General features: G+C 34.9%; 1 protein-coding gene and 1 long non-coding RNA gene across 3 annotated transcripts; one reads left to right on the top strand and one right to left on the bottom strand.

Moving 5' to 3' along the window:
- The first annotated feature begins 103 nt into the window (after positions 1–103).
- On the top strand, positions 104–12972 carry LOC136275919 (uncharacterized). The gene is made up of 2 exons (XR_010714432.1): positions 104–265; positions 12797–12972. It is a non-coding gene; the product is annotated as an uncharacterized lncRNA (long non-coding RNA).
- Positions 5720–21913, bottom strand: LOC105325130 (cullin-1). 2 transcript variants are annotated; one of them, XM_011424527.4, is made up of 20 exons: positions 21794–21913; positions 21100–21389; positions 19207–19387; positions 18723–18890; positions 18236–18377; positions 17292–17455; positions 16813–16975; positions 13477–13607; positions 13073–13180; positions 12875–12981; positions 12701–12749; positions 12313–12444; positions 12103–12226; positions 11705–11787; positions 11372–11503; positions 10979–11071; positions 10763–10878; positions 8330–8435; positions 7739–7852; positions 5720–6816 (listed from the first exon to the last, which is right to left on the bottom strand). In XM_011424527.4, exons 2-20 carry the CDS (start codon positions 21237–21239, stop codon positions 6736–6738), a joined length of 2334 nt encoding a protein of 777 aa, XP_011422829.1. In that variant the 5' UTR covers positions 21240–21389; positions 21794–21913; the 3' UTR covers positions 5720–6735. The 2 variants fall into 2 exon arrangements, with proteins under 2 accessions (XP_011422829.1, XP_011422830.1); XM_011424528.4 differs by lacking the exon at positions 21794–21913 and adding an exon at positions 21518–21656.
- Between the last annotated feature and the right edge of the window lie 658 nt (positions 21914–22571).

Consider the following 22571-nt stretch of genomic DNA (forward strand, 5'->3'; position numbering starts at 1 on the left):
GAGAGATGTTAACTTATCAAGAAATAAATTTTTAATCATTATAAGAAATGAATTGAGTGAAGCAGATTTTCATGGTTTAACTATTCTACATCATATTGCGCAATATCGCCCAAACAAGTTAACGTCATTAAAAAATGTTGCAAAACAGGACGTTGTAATTTTCGTAGAAACAGTGAACAGGGAGAAAGACTGTTGGCTCCTGGCAAAAAGTCTTGGATGAGCGTTCCTTTCCTATGAAGAATCCCAGTATCATTGCTGCCATGATGTAAGCTCATTACTGTATTTCATAACACGCGCCTACAATTAATCCATTGAGTAAACATTGAGATTACCATAACAATTATTTATGTTAAGTTTGTAGCAGGGCTGAGAATTTCTCGATTTTAAGTTTTTGCACTGCATTTATGTGCACTAAATTTTAAATATCAGACTCTAATCATGTATACCCACTTGTAGACATGTGTTTATCTTATCTTCTGTATACCCACTTGTAGACATGTGTTCATCGTATCTTCTGTATACCCACTTGTAGACATGTGTTCATCGTATCTTCTGTATACCCACTTGTAGACATGTGTTCATCGTATCTACTGTATACCCACTTGTAGACATGTGTTCATCGTATCTTCTGTATACCCACTTGTAGACATGTGTTCATCGTATCTTCTGTATACCCACTTGTAGACATGTGTTCATCGTATCTTCTGTATACCCACTTGTGGACATGTGTTCATCGTATCTTCTGTATACCCACCTGTAGACATGTGTCCATCGTATCTTCTGTATACCCACTTGTGGACATGTTACATGCAAGTTTGCTTGACATATTTGCAAATTTTTGCCCCAACTGCAATGATGCTCAAACTCTATTTTTTCTTATAATATATATATTTTTTTAGTAAGCCTAGCATTCAGACAAAATCATGTCAGTTTTCAAGTTACAATGTATGTTTATCTTACAAAAGACTGCTATAAAATTAAAATTGCTCGTTCTAAAAAAAATTACCTGTCATAAACAAGAAATTATAAATCATTCCAAAACAAAATAAATAAACGTAAAACTTTGTAAACAAAAGCAAAACACTCGAACTTTGTTTACAGACACTAAAATCTAAAATAATTATGCTCTCTGTAATCGAATTTTGGTTTGATATAAGGAATGTCTTTGATAAAGCATTGTAATTAAAACATCAAAAATCGAAACTCTTTTAAAGTATGTAATTGGCACGATTCATGACTCCTCTCGGTTATATGCTGAGCGTTTTCTCAGAGATTTGATTATATTGGATTTTTTTTATTTCCCAAGCTCTCAACCATAGCCAAAAATATCAATGTTATTTCTTTTTATTTATGTTTTGTCGCTCTTTTGTGAATTGCATAACTTGCTTTTTTGGTCTTTAAGTCTCATTTGGAATCGTTTCTTCACTTCCTGATAAAGACTTCTTCTAATAAAAGATTTGTCTAAAGATAAAGGTAAAAATTCCTTTTTACATTGTTTACATTGATATCTTGTTTCTCCTCTTCACGGGATCAAAGAAATCGATACGCAAAATCTTTAATTTAATTAAAAACTAGAAAAGTCAACAATCATCCTTGAACTGAGGGAGTTCATTAAAAGGTCAGGAATCAGAGTACCCTAGATCTCAGTTACAAATTAAAGATAAACAACCTTTACAAGCACCCCTACTGATACAAGAATTCGTCAAAGCCACTGCTTCAAACCAAAACCTGTCATTTTGACTGTGAAATGTGACTCGTTACATGTACCTACTGTTCTTTTTATAAATTTTTCGACTTATAAGTTGTGAACTTACTTTAACCTAAGGAATCTAAAGAAAAAACTGCAATGAATTTATAAATTACTCAATCAAAGTTACATCACAAATAGCGCCCATTTATTGTCAAAGTGTCATTAATTCTCGCAAAAATCCATAAGTATATCAACAAGAGGACCAGAGACCACATCGCTCATCAGAGCAACAATAGCCATAACTGATCAGAAAAGCTTAAGTATCAAATACAAAACATCGAGACAATTAAGTTGTAGTGTATATTTTGTTTAAAAATATGTTCTGCACATACATTGTATTGTATCCTCAAGTTAAGGAGGCTAGATGGTCAACCATCAGATCTACCAAAAACTTCCAGATATGATTTTTTTTACATATGAGTTATTATTTAGTAAAGAAAAACCCCATATATTTTACATTTTAAATTTTGTCATTTTACTATATTTTTACATAGAGCTCTTCTATTTAAGGAGGTCAATACAGTCTAAAAATGGCCATGACCATTGGGCCCTCTTAAGCATTGAGCTCCTTTTGAAAAGGAAAAGGTTTTTAAGATTTTTTTTTCTAATTACTCCAATTTAAAAATACATTCCCATTCATTATGCCCCACTCTATCCCCTAGGGATCATGATTGATCAAACTTGAATCAAGACTACCAGAGGATGCTTCTACACAAATTACAGCTTTTCTGCCCAATTGGTTTTTGTGAAGAAGAACACTTTTATTTACTTCAATATTAAACATTAAATTACAGTCCCATTGAGGCCACACTACCCGAGGATGCTTCACACAAGTTACAGATTTTTGGCCGATTAGATTTTTGAATTTTAAAAGATTTTTTCTCAATACATTCTCTATAATTTTAAGTAACAATTTGACCTCCCATTGTGGCCCTACCCCCGGGGATCAATATTTGAACAAATTTGAACTGACACCATCAGAGGATGCTCCCACACAAGTTTAAGCTTCTGTTCTAATGGTTTTTGAGAAAGTTCTTAAAGGAATAGCTACAAATATTACAATTTTTATATAATATTCTTCCTTTAAATAGGGTGTGGTCATTTTTTAAAACTTTGAACCCCCTTCACCCAGTACTTCTTTGTGCCAAGTTTGGTTGAAATGGGCCCGGTGGTTTTGGAGAAGATGAAAATGTAAAAAGTTTACGACGACGACGACAGACATACAGACATTTGATTAGAAAAGCTCACTTGAGCCTTCGGCTCAGGTGATCTAAAAATGGCAAATGAGACAATTCTACATCATTGGTTATAAAAGATACAATTGTATTTAAAGAGTTACAAAAGGAGCACATTAGTATTTCACGAATTGCATGAGGCGTCCTAGTAAACCCCAGAGCACACGTGGTGCGTCAGGTTATCAAGGATTAAACTATAATAAGTCACGAAATACAAGAAGGTGGGGGTCAAAATATATAGAGAATAATACATACCCTTTTCCATATCACATCCTGTATCAGCCCAAGACTCCAATATCAGCCCGAGGGCCGAAGGCCTGAGGGATGATATTGGTCGAGGGCTGATACAGGTTGTGATATGGAAAAAGGGTATTTATTATTATATTTATTACATAATTAGTAATAAATTATGTAAAAAGGCATCAACTTGAACAAATTGAATTTAAATAATATTTGAAAGTAGCCTGTACATGTATTAAATAAAAATATGAGTTCTTCTTGTTTTAACAAAGATGAAGCTACAGAAAGGAATTTCTTCAGGTTTTAAAAGTTGACTGCTTTAAAACATTTGCTAGCATTTGAAGTTTTCAACTGCACTTACAAATGTCGACTGTAACTGGAAATGTTTTATTTTTCGTCTGTAAACATGCAAAAAATGCCGAAGCGAAAAAAGGCAGAGGAGTTCCGCAAGGGGTGTGATACGGATCTGTATCAGCCCTGGAGGGCTGATAACCTGTATCAGCCCCGGAGGCCGATACGGATTTTGTGATGTCATCTGTATCACATGTGCAAAAAGTCTGTATTTATTACTAAGTATGTAATAAATTATGATATAAAACCATCACATTTAGCTGAAAATTTGATATGTGATTTCTGAAGCTGTCAACTACTTTTTGATAAAGAAAAATTTCATTTATTTTAATATAAAATATTATCTTTATAAGGAGCTCTTCTTTTAAAGGAGATCAATATTGTCTAAAATGGCAGCCACCCCTTAGCCCCCTTAATTTCTTTTAATTTTACACACGCGCTTGGGGGTTCATTTTATTAAAACAATTTAAAAACAGTCTTGAGATTTCTCTACAAGGACTTGTATCCACATCAACACTTTCGTTAGTCGAGGGTTTTAGTGAACGCCTCTCCCTTTGGCTAGCAAAGTTTATCAATTACAAATAAAAGGTTTCGTATTCTTCCCCATCGGTAAAGTATCCCTATAGCCTACCCCCCCCCCCCCCAACACACACGTGGGTGGTATATTTTTAGGTTTTGAATATATATTTATGCAGATTTAACATGTTTTGTTAGCCCACGACTTTTATTGATTGGATAAAAATAATTTCATAATGAAGTTCACGCAAAAGTTTTGAAAGTTAGGGTAAAATGAATTTCTATAACGTTCCATCCTTCGTCAGTCAATATTTCCGCAACATTCGAAACACCTCGGAGCCCTTCATTCAATTAATGTAAAACTCCTTCACAAAAGCATGTTTTGTACAGTTGTTTTCCATTGTATAGGAGTGCTTTATATTAGTTATCATCAAAACCTGTACCATTTTACAAATACCAATTGACAACAAAATTATATATCGGGATTTTTGCAGATCAAATTGTCAGGTGGCCTGCATATCATAAAATGAGCACACCTTGAATATAATGGAAGTATCTCAATTCAAATAAACAATGGATATTCAGGGGTTTTTGGGTTTTTCCCCTATTAAGATATTTAAGAAATAAAATGTTTTCTGTGGTGGTTCATGAGGGTATGAACCCGCGTCAGTATGTTTCTATTATTCTCCAAAGTGAGATAAATAAGGGATATATTCTTATAGTCGATCATTTCCTTATACAAATAAAGAAGATCAGTCCATTCCTCCATATAACTACAGCTGTAAGTTTCTTAATACAACTATTTGGAAGTCTGACGTCAGTACAACTTACATTTTCCGTATAGCTAGAATTTCAATTAATCCGGGAAAATCCTCTAATTGTAACCTCAAAAGTATAAACTGTGATACAATTTTACTAGTTAGTTGGTATCTGTGTGTCCAAATGAATAGAGGGGACAGTTTTCATTGGATGAAAACATTTATCCATGATGCATCTCTTAACAACTACAAAACAAAATTAAAGGAACTGTTGGATTAATAAGACAATTGTTTATTGACATCGTCATTTAATGCATTGGTATCTGTTTTCTGTGACTTTCTTAAGTCACATCAATAAATATCAACCACTTTCTGATTGAGAAAAAAAACATAGTTGTAATATATCAACAAGAAATAGCAGTTAATAGGAATAACTGGATAAATTCTAGTACTTCTCTGAATTTTTTTTTTCGTTCAACTGGATTAAGAATTCTACATTAACTTAGGAAAGCAGAAACACATGTGGGCTTCAACGCCTAAATGACCTCTACACAAAGGGTCAATGTCACTGTGACCTCTACCCAGAGGTCAATGCTCTATCCAAGTGGTCAGAGCAGTGTATTTTACAATATAAATTTTTAAATGCACAACCAATATTAACTTTGAACCAAAATACTGACACAAAAAACTACTACTCTTCCATAAAGTCCTATTATGTCAAACTTTGGGTTGATTCTGGATTGAACCCACACTTATTCGTTGGCTTACTTCTTTCTGTAGTGGTAATTCTACTTTTTATTTATCTATGGTAATGCAAGTTATGCAATAAGCAAGGTATACCTGTTGTTTCAGTGAATTTGTTTTTATTAAAAAAAATTGCCTCAACAAAAATCAAACAGGAATCAACATTCCTGCTTTTTACCAATTATGTGTATGAGATATATGCAGTTAAAGCCATTTTTATCATGCTTAGCAGCACCAAAACTTTCTTCCAAACAAACAAGCAAATGTGTGGGACCCTGTCAATTCATATGTACATCATTGAATTTCTTTATAGTTCATCATTTTATAAAATTAATATTTCCAGGTGGGGGAGGATTCTTAAATTCTATCATCACAGAGAAAAAAATGACACATCCAATTCCCTTATTTTCAAGTTAAAAAAAATCACAAACTTGAAAACTTAGAGGATAGACATGTGTTGACATCTAGAGTACTCTCAGACAACTCTCACACCATTATACAAGACAGTGAGCATCACTGGGCTAATCACACTAGTCTCTGATCTGTACTGGGCATCACAAATCAATGCACATAACAAAAAAAAAAAAAGAATTCTCACACATAAAAAAAATCTGTTGTGATAACTATGATTAAAATACAAAACTAGGTCAACAATGCTCTGTTCAGTCAGAAAGTCTATAAACACTGTAAGTTTTAATGTACTGACTAACACTAATGCACTGATGAAGATCTAGGAATACTTTGAGGCAAGCACTTTCTTGATGACGATTCTGTGGGCACGATATCCAAGGTGCCCTTGTGTATGGGTGGCAACATCTGATTCCCGTGTGGCTCTGGGAGCTGTCAGCTGAACACACAGACCAGTGTCAATAAATAAATGTTCTTTATACAACTTCACAACATGGTAAATACTTCCTCAGAAATTCTCAATCATAAAAAAAAAAAAATTTTCTTCTCTCTGTGCAAGATCCGGAAAGTAGAAGGAAAGAAAGCAGGGATCTTAGAATTAAAATCACAAAAAGATTGGAGTCCCCTGGGGCCATGTGATGACAGCTGATGGCAACGTTTTGATCAGCCAAGGCATTGGGTGATTTGATCACCTCATATAGACAATAAAGGCAATGATTCCCACAATGCCTCACTAAGCCAGATAACTGTATGTATCCTTCTGCCCCTCTACTCGCTCCAAATACTCCTTCTCTATCAAAATGTCTATGCACTTCTGAAATTCAAAAGAAAAAGCAACTTGTTAAAAGAATTTTTTTTATATAAACACTAGGCATGTCAATTTCTGGTGTAAAAAGAAGCATGGATCAAGAAGGGTGTCAAAATAGAATTGCACACCCCCGTTTTCAGGTTGTATTTTCTGCTGTACCGCTATAGTCAGCTGCTTTTGGAAAAAATATGAAATGACACTGATGTGTTCAAAGTTAAAGATATTTTAGCGCACAACTTAAAGGGTCACAATTTTGGTCAAATTTTTTTTTTTCCATTTTAATGTTACAATGCTTCAGTAGGGCATTTTTAATAGGCAACCGAAATTTGAGTGTCATTTGTTGAGTTATAAGCGAGTTACAGAGTTGACAATTCTTCGCTATGTAAACAAAGCGTTTGTTTACATTTTCAATGTTGAAGTGAAAATTCCACTTTTAAACCTCAAATAAATGTGTTAATCGTTAGGAACTGTTTATTTATGTTTAAAATGAATAAGAAGATAGACGAATCAGCTTGAAAAAGATTTTTTGCTGGTATATTGAACCTATGTAAACAAAAAAAGGGCATGAGCCTAGTTTACATGACGAAGAATTGTGAGCCCTGTATCTTGCTTAAAATTCATTGACTGGCACCCAAATTTCATTTGATCATTAGAAATGCATTCCTTAAGCATTGTAAATAACAAAAGCAGAAAAATAAAATTTGACCAAAATCGTGACCATGCCCCTTTAAAGACAGAAGGAATATATTCAGGTTACTGAGAAAACATGTCACAATATTGCTTGTCATAATATTGTAGAATCTTAAATTATGTTATCAATAAATAATAAAAGAAATCAGAAGAAATGAGATAAGCCTTTCAGACAGAAAATCTAGATTTTCTCATGATCTCTTATTTTCTGAAGTTAATCCTGAATTTTGATTCTCACCTTTATAACAGGGACTCTGGGTTTGAATCTGGAGGAGAGTTGATTCAAGACTTCTGCTAACAGCTGCTGGTGTTTTAAGACTTTCCTCATCTTCATGATACGAACTATTGCAGCCTGTAATGAACGTCATTCTTATATATAACTATCTCCATTCACTGTTAAAAATAAACATTCACACAGGTACACAGAGATTGTTCACAAAAAGCTCCCTGGTAAATAATTATGATACAACAATGTTATTCATTGTTACACATAAACATTTACAAAGACAAATAAGCACATTGAACAGTGTATTCCCAGTTGTATCACAATCTGTCCTGCTAGAACTTTGGGATCATTGCTCCAAACCCAACACAACAACACAACTAGTTTACTAATTCATCAATAAATAACAGCATTTTGTGGTATATTTGCGAGATCATATACTGAGCGCTCAGTGTGCTTGGCTGGGTGTAGATATTTGTAAGATACTGAGCGCTCTGTGAGCTTGGCTGGATGTGGTATATTTGTGAGATACTGAGCGCTCTGTGAGCTTGGCTGGGTGTGGTATATTTGTGAGATACTGAGTGCTCTGTGTGCGTGGCTGGGTACCTGTATTAGAAGCTTTCGATCCTCCTCTATATGTTTGTGTGTTGTCTCTTGTTCTGTTTTAACTTCTGTTTTTAGAGGCACATTGATGTTCACACGTAGTTTTTTGCTGTAAACAAAATGGCACATATCAGAAAATTCTGTATTTCTCTCTATTACAGAATTTCAAAATGTATAAACAAGAGGCCCATGGGCCACATCGCTCACCTGAGGAACAATAGGTATGATAAAATCAGCTTAATGGAGTCATAATACAAACTATCTGGACAATGTACAATAATACATGTTGATCCAGTATAAATAAAATCCATTTTCCCCTGGATATTCTTATGTTTATAATCATTAGTCCCTTTTCTAACAGGACGATTTTATAGTCATATCATATGTTGAGTATTGCAGTTCTCAAAAAGATCCTTAACAATTGTTTATATATGGGATATAAACGTACATAAACTCTGAACCTTCTTGTGAGGCCAAAGAATTGTCCTGGGGCCAAAGTCTTAACAATTATAAAGAATCATCTGGCTGATTAGTTTCTGAGAAGAAGATTTTTAAAGATTTACCATATATATTCCTTTGTTAAACTTTGAACCCCCATTGTGGCCCCACCCTACCCCTGGGGATCATGATTTTCACAACTTCGAATTTACACTACCTGAGGACGCTTCCACACAAGTTTAAGCTTTCCTAGCTGATTAGTTTCTGAGAAGAAGATTTTTAAAGATTTACCATATATATTCCTATGTAAAACTTTGACCTTCCATTGTGGCCCCAACCTACCCCCGGGGGTCATGATTTTCACAACTATGAATCTACACTACCTGATGATGCTTCCACACAAGTGTCAGCTTTACTGGCTGATTAGTTTCTGAGAAGAAGATTTTTAAAGATTTACCATATATATTCCTATGTAAAACTTTGACCTTCCATTGTGGCCCCACTCTACCCCCGGGGGTCATGATTTTCACAACTATGAATCTACACTACCTGAGGATGCTTCCACACAAGTGTCAGCTCTCCTGGCTGATTAGTTTCTGAGAAGAAGATTTTTAAAGATTTACTCTATATATTCCTATGTAATAAAACTTCGACACCTCATTGTGGCCCCACCCTACCCTGGGGATCATGAATTTCACAACTATGAATTTACACTACCTGAGGATGCTTCCACACAAGTTTCAGCTTTCCTGGCTGATTAGTGTCTGAGAGGAAGATTTTTAAAGATTTACTTTATATATTCCTATGTTAAACTTCGACACCCCATTGTGGCCCAACCCTACCCCCGGGGGTCATGATTTTCACAACTGTGAATTTACACTACCTGAGGATGCATCCACACAAGTTTCAGCTTTCCTGGTCTTATGGTTCATGAGAAGAAGATTTTAAAAGATTTACTCTATATATTCCTATGTTAAATTTCGACCCCCAATTGTGGCCCCACCCTACCCCCGGGGGTCATGATTTTCACAAATTAGAATTTACACTACCTGAGGATGCTTCCACACAAGTTTCAGCTTTCCTGGTCTTATGGTTCATGAGAAAATGATTTTTAAAGATTTACCCTATATATTCCTATGTTAAATTTCGACCCCCCATTGTGGCCCCACCCTACCCTCGAGGGTCATGATTTTCACAAATTAGAATTTACACTACCTGAGGATGCTTCCACACAAGTTTAAGCTTTCCTGGTCTTATGGTTCATGAGAAGAAGATTTTCAAAGATTTACTCTGTATATTCCTATGTAAAACTTCGACCCCCCATTGTGGCCCCACCCTACCCCCGGGGGTCATGATTTTCACAAATTAGAATTTACACTACCAGATGATGCTTCCACACAAGTTTCAGCTTTCCTGGTCTTATGGTTCATGAGAAGAAGATTTTTGAAAATTTCTCGAAAATTTTCATAAATTCCTAATTATCTCCCTTTGCAAAAGGGCGTGATCCTTAATTTTCACAAATTTATATCCCCTTAGGCTAAGGATGCTTTGTGCCAAGTTTGGTTGAAATTGGCCCAGTGGTTCTTGAGAAGATGTTGAAAATGTGAAAAGTTTACAGACAGACGGACAGATGGACAGACAGACAGACGGACGGACGGACGGACGGACGGACGGACAGACAGACAGACAGACGGACGACAGACAAAATGTGATCAGAATAGCTCACTTGAGCTTTCAGCTCGGTGAGCTAATAATATACAAATTTTTTATAATATTTACCACAAAACAGCAGTTTCTCTCCCTTTCATCAATATATTACCGGGTAAATCAAATTTCTTATATCAAATATATCTCAAGTCCAATTCCCATTTCTTCAATTCCTTATCAAGACCATTTTGTGCCCCGTTAAGATAATTCATTTTTCATCAAAATAATGATTGTCTAAACAAAGGAAGTAAAATTGTGTTTTCACTTTTCTGAACTAAATGTCCATCTTACTTTTTGTAACCAAAGAACAACTCCAGTGAGGAGGAGGGACGAAGGTCATTCTCATCGTCATCACAAACAAGGAGCTTGACCTTCAGTAAAATCTGTAACACTTGCAGCAAAGTCTCCTATAAAAGAATGCATCACATGTCAAACAGATTCATGTAACTTGTGTACACCTATAATTGATGAAGTACCTATGTCAATTAAATGACAGAAGATACGTACAGACTTGAGCTGGGAACTCTCTTCTAACTGTTGCATTGTCAGTCTTTTCACAGTATTGAATTGCAGTAACACAGCCATTTGATATGTTGATGCCTGCAAGAATTCAAAATTCAAAATCAAAAAATTCATTTAAAGAGCAAGAAAACTTCTTAACTTTGTTAGGAGCATGGTCTTTAAGCTTGACCCCCTTTGATACTCAAAGATGTGTTGTGTCAAGTTTTGGTTATAATTTGCAAAGAGATTATGATATAGAGAAGATAATGAAAATACATATCATTAAAATTGAAAGATAAAGACAGATGCTGGAGGAGTTTTGATTTTAAAAAGTTTATGTAAATGTTCAGCTCGATGAGTTAACACAGAATGTGTTCAACCAACAACCAGTCTGCTGACCTGCAATGTGTAGCGGTTCTTGAAGCAGTGGGTGACCACTTCACCCTTGGAATGATGATATAACCAGTTCAGTTTACGACCACTGTGTCTGTTGTTATAGAAACAAGTAAACCTCTGGAAACTTCTCTCAAGCTAAAAACAAAAAGAAAATCCCTTTGACTAACAAGTGTGAAACAATATTTTTATCCATATTTCATTTTTTCCAAATATTCTTATTTTAAGAGGTATTTACATCCAAAATATTTTGTTTTCCTCGAGTATAATAACCTTTTAAATCTAAAATTGTCACTGTAAAAATACTTTCTAAATGTAGTAGTCTTGTGACACGCTCACCTCTTGGGGTAAAGTGAAAGTACAATCAGCTGATTGTTGGAACGGCCAGGACCCAGAGCTTAAAACCTGTATACTGAAATCAACTGAAACAACAAACAAAAACCTCATCAGTCAGCTCACATCAAAAGGGGGGTAATTCAGGGAGATTCCTGCAGGAGAATACAACTCCATTACAATACAAATGCTTTTAAGTTTGAACAGGTGACTAATAGGAAAGAATGTTGTTTTCATTGTCTCTCTTCCTCTGAATTGTGGATACTACATAATACAATAAAACTGATGCTATTTCATGGACACTATCATGTGGATACTGCATCAAGGGTACAGTAATGTATTGAATGTATTGAGGCCATGTAATAATGATTGTATTTCATGGATCCTGTAATGTAGATACTCACTGTCTAGTGGCTCCTCAGAAGTCTTCTTCAGATGATCCCTGAACTGGTCATTCAGTTCTTTGCTAACGCTGACATCTTGGAACATTCTCTGTAGTTTGGATGTGTACTCAAAGCCACAGGCTTGCTGTTGTCAGAGGGAAAAACTAATTAATGACAATCTCCTCTAAACTCTATAAGTGAGAAATTAACATGGGGCAGGTCACTACTTACTTTGAGTTTTGAGATCATGCTGGCCTCAGCATCATCGCTGGCCGACATGTGTTGCACTAACCGCTTGGCCAGCATCTTACTGTAAAACTTCTGGAATACATCCTTGTCCTCAATGTACTTGAACACAATCATCTGAAAAAATATCACTCTATTTTTCATTTCAATCAAGTTTATTGAATATACCGATAATAGCAAGGTTTAGAATCTTAGCAAGCATTACTAGTACGTGAAAAGGCACTGAGAGTCCAAGATGAACATGAGCAACATATAAATGTAGAGATGATGCTTGGTAGAAATTTTATAAGGAGATATTAGCTATAATAGCATAGATTAAGAGTATAAGATGTAATACTGCTCAGTGAGAACAGAGAGCACAGTGTCTACTGACCACTTGATTCAGGGTGTCCTCCAATTCTGCTTCCTCTGGATTCTTAGAACTGTAGTAAAATAACACCAAAATCATTGATAAACTGTTATCTTTCAGTGAAAAAAGACCCTTTGGATATAATGAGACACATCAGGATTCTCAAAGACAACTAATCAAGCTGACGATGGAACTTACCTCTTCTTGAGCAACAGATCACAGTAGCGGGCCAGAAGCTCAGGAGATTTGCTGGACGAGTTGGCCATTCTAGTCACCGAGTTATTGTTGATGAATCTCCCGCAAGCCTGTATAACAATTAATAGCCGTTAATTAGTTAAACTACAAACATGTGGACAATTTTTATGAGGAAGTTGACAGAGGTTGGCTTGTTCTCACCTTATCTAGAGCCGCCACAAAGCCGGCATCATTACTGAAGGCAGTCATCACCAGGGCATGGTACTTCTTGTGTACATCTAGAATGGTCTGTACGTACATTTTGGGGTCCTGATAAAAAAAAGTATTTCATTGATGATTTAATGAGATACATACCTGAAAATACTTGTTTAATTATGTTCAGTTGGCATGTTTGTTTAGTTTATATCCTTGATACACAAATATCATAAATCATCTGGTAATTTATCTTTTCAAAAACTTACTATATATCTATCAGACATTTTGATGATTTAGAAATCATTTTAAGAATAAAATCCCTATACTTTGCACTATCTGCCATGTGCTTGTCTAAACTTTAAATAATAATACTTGAATATATCCATAGAAGCAATAGCTTGGTTGCTTACATTGAGGGCAGAGTCTCCGCACTTGTCGATGGCGGCTATACCCTGATTGTAGATGTGGGTCTCCAGGAGAGTCTTTAGCTGACCCAGCCCGTCCTGGATCCGGGACACAAGCTGATACATCCTCCCAAGGTCTACACAGTTCACAGAAATAAATCAAAGGCTCGAAAGGCATCAAAGGGATATATATCCCACAGGTATACACAGAACATATTTACTCAAAAATTCAGTAAAATTATCACAGTGGCCTGAGAGAAGATGAAAAATATTTTAAGTATTAAAAACAAGAGGCCCAGGGGCCACATCGCTCACCTGAGCAAAAATTGCCTTAATTCTGATCAAATTAGCATTACAGTATCAAAATATCTTGACAACTGAGTACAGTAGATCTTGCTAAAAAAAATTGAAAATCTGCCAATTTTTATCAACCTCTTATTTTTTGGTAAATACCAAGCCCCTTTTGTTGTTGTACCTGTAAGAAGATTTGTCTCTATTCCTATATACCCCCCCCCCCTCCCCCCATTTCATGGCCCCATTTTTCTCTAGGGAATCATGGTTTCATCAGACTTAAATCTGCATAACCTTTGCTTTCACACTAAGTACTGAGTTTTGAACCGAACACTTTCCCAGAATAGTTTTAAAGATTTTCTCTTCATATTCCTATGTAAAAATTCAAACCGCCATCACGGTCCCGCCCTACCACTAGGGACTGTGATTTTGCAAACTTGAATTTACACTACCCGAGGATGCCTCTACACAAGTTTTAACCCTTTCTGGCCAAAAATTCTTTAAAAAGAAGATTTTTAAAGATTTTCTCTATATATTCCTAAGTAAAAATTCATCCCCCATTGTGGCCTCACCCTACCCCTGGACTATTATTTAAACAAACTTGAATCTATACGATCTGGGGATGCTTCCACTCAAATTTGGGCTTTCCTGGCCTAATAATTTTGAGAAGAAGACTTTTAAAGATTTTCTCTATCTATAAAAATTCATCCCCCATTGTGACCCCGCCCTACCCCCAGGGACCATGATTTGAACAAACTTGAATCTACACTTCCTAAGGATGGTTACATGCCAATTTGAGATTTCTGGGCCAAATATTTTTGAGAAGAAGATTTTTAAAAGATTTTCTCAATATATTCCTATGTAAAACTTGATCTCCCAATTGTGGCCCCACCCTACCCCCGGGGATCATGATTTGAACAAGCTTGAATCTACACTACCTGAGGATGCTTTCATTTCAATTTGAACTTTTCTGGCCTAATAGTTTTTGAGAAGATTTTTAAAGATTTTCTCTATATATTCTTATGTAAAACATGATCCCCCTATTGTGGCCCCACCCTACCCCGGGAACCATGATTTGAACAAACTTGAATCTACACTATCTGAGGATGCTTCCACTCAAATTTGAGCTTTCCTGGCCTAATAGTTTTTGAGAAGACTTTGGCTCAGGTGAGCTAAAAAAGGTTAAGTTTACAATGCAATAAGTTGTTAAAGTTGGTTTCTGGAAGAAGAGACTTTGAAAATTTTCTTAATAAATATTGAAATTTTTTTTAGTTTTTTAATCTTTAGTTTTTAAGATCTGTGTACAAACATAGAATTGTGAGCAAATCTCTGTATCTTGCTTACAATTCGAAGCTTAACACTCAAATATGGTTAGTAAATAGAAATTGTAAACAATTATATAAAACACAAGAAACATGCACTATAACAAATAAAGAACACAATTTATTTTTTCGAAATGAATCATATATATACATGTACATGTATATACCTACATATTTCCGACAGCGATATCAAACTCTATTTAAACTGAATAAACTCGAGAAAATGCCGAGCATCTCAACAAAACCTATTGCATTAATATACCATTACGCAAAATATAATGCCGAATTACCGATAGAATGAATTGTATTTCAGTACTTTTTTGATACATCAGATTTTGCTTAATTTGCGCAGGTAAACAGTTAACTGTTTGATTTACCGAAGTCTCTGTTTGATTTGATACGTAAAAATCACGAAATACAGACGATAGTTCCCAGGTTACAAAGCATAAATAATGAAAACGAAACGAAAATCAGAACAAGCTAACACCAACGTCATGTGTGAAAACTGTCAACGCATTGAAATATTTAGCCTCAATTTACTTCACAAAATCGGCACAAATACATTTTGCATGTTTCAAAACTCTCCCTTCATTCGCGAACTGTTGCACAACAAGCAAATTCATCATAGTCAGATCGACCCTTTTTCGTATAATGTCATGGCTGCTTAAAACAAAGAACCTCGTTTTAGATGTATGGAATACGAGTCTTGGTAAAATGGGTACGCAAACCTGGGCCGTGGCAAAATAAAAGCCGGGGCAGATCGGCAATCGTCAATTCCAAATACGCATTAGTTTGCAGCAATATTTACAGCAAATACAAATATACTGGTCCATCAAATATCCTGAAATTTTAATGAGATTGGCAGATTAATAACTGCCAATCTTTTGTTTTGCCCAGGCCAAGTCTTGTCTACCCATTTTACCGAATGCCGAATCCGAAGCTATTAAACTGATTGAAACACGCCTTTCCTTTATTATTATTTTCGTAATAACTCAGATTTGAAACATAATTAGACCTTAATTTTTGCAATTTATATTTTCCTTCCCATAAGGATAATTTATGCTAAACAACGTTGAATTGGAATCAGTAGTTCTTGAGAAGAAGATTTTTTAAAATGCACCCCCCTTTTTTTACAGTTTCAAGGTTTTCTCCGCTTTGAATACAGATCTGACTTTTATTTCTGCAATTTATATTCGCCCTCCCATAAGGATGCTTTGTGCCAAATTTGGTTGAAATTGGATAAGCGGTTTTAGAGAAGAAGTTCAAAATGTAAAAAGTTTACAGACGGACAGACAGACGGACAGACGGACGGACGGACAGACGGACGGACGGACGGACGACGGACAAAAAGTGATCAGAATAGCTCACTTGAGCTTTCAGCTCAGGTGAGCTAAAAAAGGTATGCATGACATTTAGTTTAGTTATGTTTTTTAATTAATTCTCTGTCAAAAAGGCTAAATTTAATACACAGTCAAATGCACTAAGTTAAAGTAAATGATTTCAAAAGGGGGCAATGTTGTAGTAGTAAATTTTATTGTGACCAAGACTAAAAGCAATCATCCAACAATTATAACAAACTGCTAAAATAAATGAACATAATATATAATATTAAACTGATTCTATGAAGTAGATTAAAGACTGTTAAAGATTTATATACATATTGATATATTGACAACAAAGGGTTCATCATGGGTTTGTTTAAATAATTATGAATTTAACAATTTTTTACCTTCATTTTTGTCATCATCCAGCAGATGCTGAAATTCAAAGTGGAAGACCTCCAGGTGCTTTTCAATCATCACTTTTTCACACTTTTTGGCCAACACATCCTGGGTACTTTCATGTAGGTACAGCTGGACTCGCTTTTGCTCTTCCATCAAACGAGCTTCCTCCTACAAACATTGGAAAAATCACTGATTATCAGTACTATAAAAGAAATGTTGCAATAAATGTTAAAGTTGAGCATAGTCTTAGTGGTTTCATTTATTTTATTTTTGTGATTATGTTCTTTTTACAAATGAATTTTACATGTAAATTCAAGACAAATTGCAATTTTAAAATGATTAAAATTTCAACTTGAAGTTCCAAACTGCTACATGATGCAGGGGCCTGATCTACACAAATCAAATGTAGTGCATTTTAAGTGCGATCATTGTAAGTGTATCAGGATGAAGCTTTACATGACAATAAATCCCTAGATAATGGTACCTTCTTCATGTACTCCGTGACAGGGTTCTGTCTCAGGAACTCAGTGCTCTCCCTTGTATAGTACCGCTCTGTGTCCTCTAAAAATGGCGTCTCAAAGTGCTCCTTGTACACCCCAAGGGTGGGGCCCTTACTGGTGGGGTCATCCTCATTCAACCCAAGCTCAACTAAAAATAGGACAAGCATGTTCATCAATGTACATGTGATTTCTATGCATTCTTTTTGAAAAAATAAAAGAAACAGAATAGCTAGTTTAAATAAATAGATTGTAAATGTAAAATGGATACTCCAGAGTATTCAGACAGTTTCTCCTTAAAATAACTGGAGCTAGTTAACACTAGTTCCCTACTTTATTATATTTTTAAATTAGACAAAATTTCAAAGTTTCAATTTAGTAACCTAACATGTAATAAAAAGCATAAAACGGTCTTTTTAAAACATTATAATTGTGTAAAATCAAATTTCTAAAACAATCCCCTCTCTGAATTGAATGATGAATGATCACAAAATGAACATTGGGAAAGCACTTCTTAAGGAATGCACTGTATAGAAGTAAAATTCGATAAGTATATCACGAGAAATTTGATTAAAGACACAAAACAAAATAATTTGGAAAACATAGCTACTATTTTGTTGATCAAGTTTATTCTAAGACAATACACATGCACAACATTAATCCAGATTGTTGTAACCACAACAGAATGTCTAGTTGTCATCCTATTTATTGATTTCAACCTTTCATGTTCATTTTTTTAAAGAAAAATTCAAAATCTGAATGGATAGGATGAAATATTTAACACCCCCCCAAAAAAAAAAACACACACACAAAAAAACCCAAACAAACAAACATATAAGACACAACGATTTACAAACTAATAAAACTTGTATTTATAGCATTCACAGATATCAAATGGAGGTTTAGAGACCAATCACACATTTGGACGTACCGTAGCAGTTGATCACCCCACTGACCAGTCTGGTGTTGATTGTCTCCCCATTTCTCTCCTTCTCTATCAGCTTAAGAACAGCATTAGTCACTTGTTTGTTCAATGGCCGGAATAAATGTTCTCTCCATGTAATCAATGCCAGCTGTCAAGTTGTAAAACAACAGTTTAAATCTTTCATCCAATTCTTTATAGTATAACAAATTACTGCAATGATACAATCTTGAATTTTTCATGGAAAAAAAATAAGATTTTCAGTGCAGTCTAAAAATTTACATTAAATTACAATTTCATCTTGATATTTGTAACAGTAGGAACTTTGAAATACTAGTAACTAAACTGTAAAGACTATATTTAAAAACCACTTGAGCTAATTAACGGAAAATTTGATTTGTAGATACAGCTTTAAGTGTCAAATTTTGGGATAAAAATTCAAAACAATGTACAATGTATGTATTGCTGTTAAAGCTCTACTGAACAAATCTCTTACAGAGTAAATTTCATATATGCCCTTGGTTCCCTCGTCACACTCTCGCCGCACCCAGTGCCGATTCAGGTATGCACACACCCCGTTGAGCACGCGACTAGAGAACTGGTAATCCTCCCACTGCTTGGTGTAGAAAGACAACACCTGCTCATCCAGCAGATCCTGTCCATCCTGTTACAGAGGAAAAACAATATTAGATGATAACAACCCTCAAATCTTCCACCAATCCATTAAAATACCTTACATGCAGATGGTTGGATGAAGCAGTATCATAGCCTTAATCTCAATAAAAACACTGTATTTTGGGGAAAGGGGAATTTCATCATTTAAATACAATAAACTGGGTGGAAAATCCCAGGTAAAATTCTGAACTTCACATGCAAGGTATGTTTTTTTCTCTTTGCCAATTTTCTCACTTATTTAATATTCATCTTAAACTTATGCACCTGAAGAATTATGGCCGAGCTGTATTGTAAAAATTACTCACCGCCAGAAGATTCACTAAGTATTGCTTCAAGAATTCCTTCAGGCGTTTGTACAGCTCTAGACCCACAAACTGGGCACCACCTGTGGGCTGGTTTGGGCCGCGTCGATTAGTGGGCATCCTGGACTGCCTCTGTCCACTTGGACTGGACTGATGGACACTGGTGCAGTAATTATACACATGTCTAATTAAGTTAAGGACAACTTTAAACCAAAAAAAATGAAAAAAAAATTGTTACAACAACCATTGTTTTAGACTCGTCACAAAACTACATGTAGCTACACACTCAGGGCTGACAGCTAGTATAAGTTGCCAGCCCTGTTCAGATTTAACCAGCCCGGAGAAAACATTGGCATTTCTTTATTTTTTTATTTTAAGTAAACCATTCAACTCTGTTATCATCTACCTTTCTGTTTAGGGATGGTAGCCCTATATTATTCAGCAGCATGTCTGGGGACTCTACCTTGCCATGCTCACATGTCTAGCATAGTCAATGTGAATTAATCACTTGTCTTGACTGTTGTTAAATGACCATACAAGGAAAGTGATAGTGAAACTAGGATAAATTAAAACTTCTTAAAACCCTGATCCCAATATTATATACACTTTGCCTGATCCCGATATTAAATACACTTTGCCTGATCCCGATATTATATACACTTTGCTAAAAAAATAACCATGTCCAGTCGGGCCCTTGTACAAACAAAATTGTTTGCCCGTGTCAAAAGTTATGGGTCCCGGGTGGTCGGGCGGACGGTTTTTTCAAACACTGAAACAACATACTTTATCAAACATGAAATACAGTCTACAGCTATCATTGCATACTTCCAATCTGATCTTCACATATTGACAATGTGTTCACACTCTGATTTAGACCCCAAAAAGATCCGAGAAATGAGAACCTAGAATGTAACATGGAATTTTTATACTATCACAAAATCCGTCTCATAAATAGTTAAGAGTTAGTAATTTTGGTCTTTTTTTTTTTTTTTTTTTACATCTATTTATAAAAAAAATAGTAATTTAAAGTTGTTACAACAATCTGTAAAATTCCAATGTAAAATTTTAGAAAACTTATCATGTGTCATGTTTTGCTGTGGATACCTTCTAGAGATTTGTTAAGTTGCTCCTCTTTTTCTCATCGGTCATTAGAAAACCTTACCTAGCAGTTCGTATTCTTTGAATCATGATACCAACAAATGGGTAAGAATATGTGTAAAAAAAATATTTTATGAGAAAACCACAGGCACCTGATGTTTTTAACTTTTCTTTTAATGAAAAAAAAAAATCCTTGTTAATCTCTAACATTTTGGATGAATCAATGTATCAATATTTCATAGATTGATAATCAATGAAATACTGCACACTTGAATATAAAATATTTGGATGTTCGTTTTATAAAGCTTCCATCTTAAATTATCAATTCTATAAGTACTGTACCAATTAGGTCAAATGTACATATGATAAACAAACTCAAAAATTCATGGTGAAAATGCTAAATGATATTAATGACCACTATTGTCATTTTTAAAGGTGAATTTGATTTTAGTTGACTTATTCTTATCAAAACTAAAATAATGCTTTTTTAGTAAAAATTCCATCACCCTATTGATCACAGATTTGGCTGAAAAATTGTCACTCCAACTGTGATTTGAATCAATCAGTTGATTTTACAGGAAAAATACATAATCAGGATAACCTATTTGATAATTTTTTTATGAACAAACATACTTCAGATAATTTATATGATAATTTTTTTATGCCTAATCTAAACCAATATTCAGCCAAAAACTGTGTGAAACAAGATCGCTATTTGGAAGTTCATTCTACATTTACTACAAAGTTAACACTCCTTCACAGGACACAAGTGCCTACTGAGACATCGTTTAAGGATACGTGTAAAGTTCCATGTATCTAGTTTTCGGCATGCTCTGCCTACTGTAGACATTTTTTATTCCTTCTTTCAAATCATCCCAGATTTGATCGAGACCAATTTGTTTCAGCCCGTGTGGATTTGAGGGTCTACCACCAGACATGGCAAAAGCTGTCTTGTGAAATCACAACAGGATCTGATGATCTTCCAAACACAATCCGACTTCTTTCCAAAAGTCCAATTTGGATTACCAAAAAAAAAAATGAAAATCAGGTTTGCTGTTCCATCACAATATGACTGGTGGTGGAAAAGCCTGTAAAATGAAATAGTCTATGTGTTAAAATACAAGATAATAACCAAAACATTTTATGGATTCTGTGCATTTTCAATGAATGACTTGACAGTTTACTAAATTATTCTTTTGTTTGGAATAACGTTTACCTTCTGCATGCTTCTATGTAAACTTTCTGTTATCTTACAGCAATACTTGCTAAATTTTTATCAAAGATCTTCCAAATAAGGTAACAATTATTTTCACAATTCTGAGATCATGACGAATTTTAGACATCACGGATGGGTTTTGTTCACCGTGACCAAGATGGCGACCATCACAAAGATTTCTCAATAATAACAAGGTCCGACATCTAAATCTGTCTAGGATTTTAAGAAAATCTACAAAATATATATCCATCAACAATTCAATAACATCAGACTCACCATCATTAAAATAAAAGAACATTATCTGATGTACTTTAAAAAACCCAGATTGTTCCATTGGCTGACATTATCGTCTAATTATATTTTCCTAGTTAACAACGTTGTCGAAAGAGGGCGCTATCTATTATATAAAATTATTAACTTGTACTTAGATACGTCGGTAATGATATCTCGTAATAACGCGTATTTTCTATTTTACACATTTTTGATGTTAGATTTACCCGCAAATCACATGTACTCATAAATTCAGTGACTGAAATTTATTTGACAAGAGGCCCTTGACCACAAAAGGTGATATCAAAACAAACATACAAGTAACTCATTCTCATGCGAGGATCACAAATTGTTTCAGTGAGCATATGGGGGGGGGGGGGGGCGCTAGTGTGTATGGGGGGTGCCGGGGGGCGCGCGTGTGTGTGTGGGGGGGGGGTGCCTGAAGCTTGGCCGTTTTCGTTCAATTCAAAAAATTAATTATACAGCATTTCATTCATTCTAAATTATACATATATATTTCTTTTTCGGGAACCATGCAGTCGATGTATTTAATTTTGAATTAAACAATGCATGTACTGCTCTTTTTATTTGGTTTTCATGCGGGTTGATTATTGGAACAGTGTAGAAAAATATTGTGGACCATGTGATTTTAATATGAATTCCAATTTTTTTTACAAATCTAATCAGAACCTTCAAAAAATGGATAAAAGCGGCGCTTTTCCATAAGAAGAAACAATTCGCATCCAAAATCAAAAACTGATCGGTTCTCATATTGCCAATTCTA

Source organism: Magallana gigas, chromosome 5 (genome assembly GCF_963853765.1).
Source record: "Magallana gigas chromosome 5, xbMagGiga1.1, whole genome shotgun sequence".
NCBI classification, from domain to species: domain Eukaryota; kingdom Metazoa; phylum Mollusca; class Bivalvia; order Ostreida; family Ostreidae; genus Magallana; species Magallana gigas.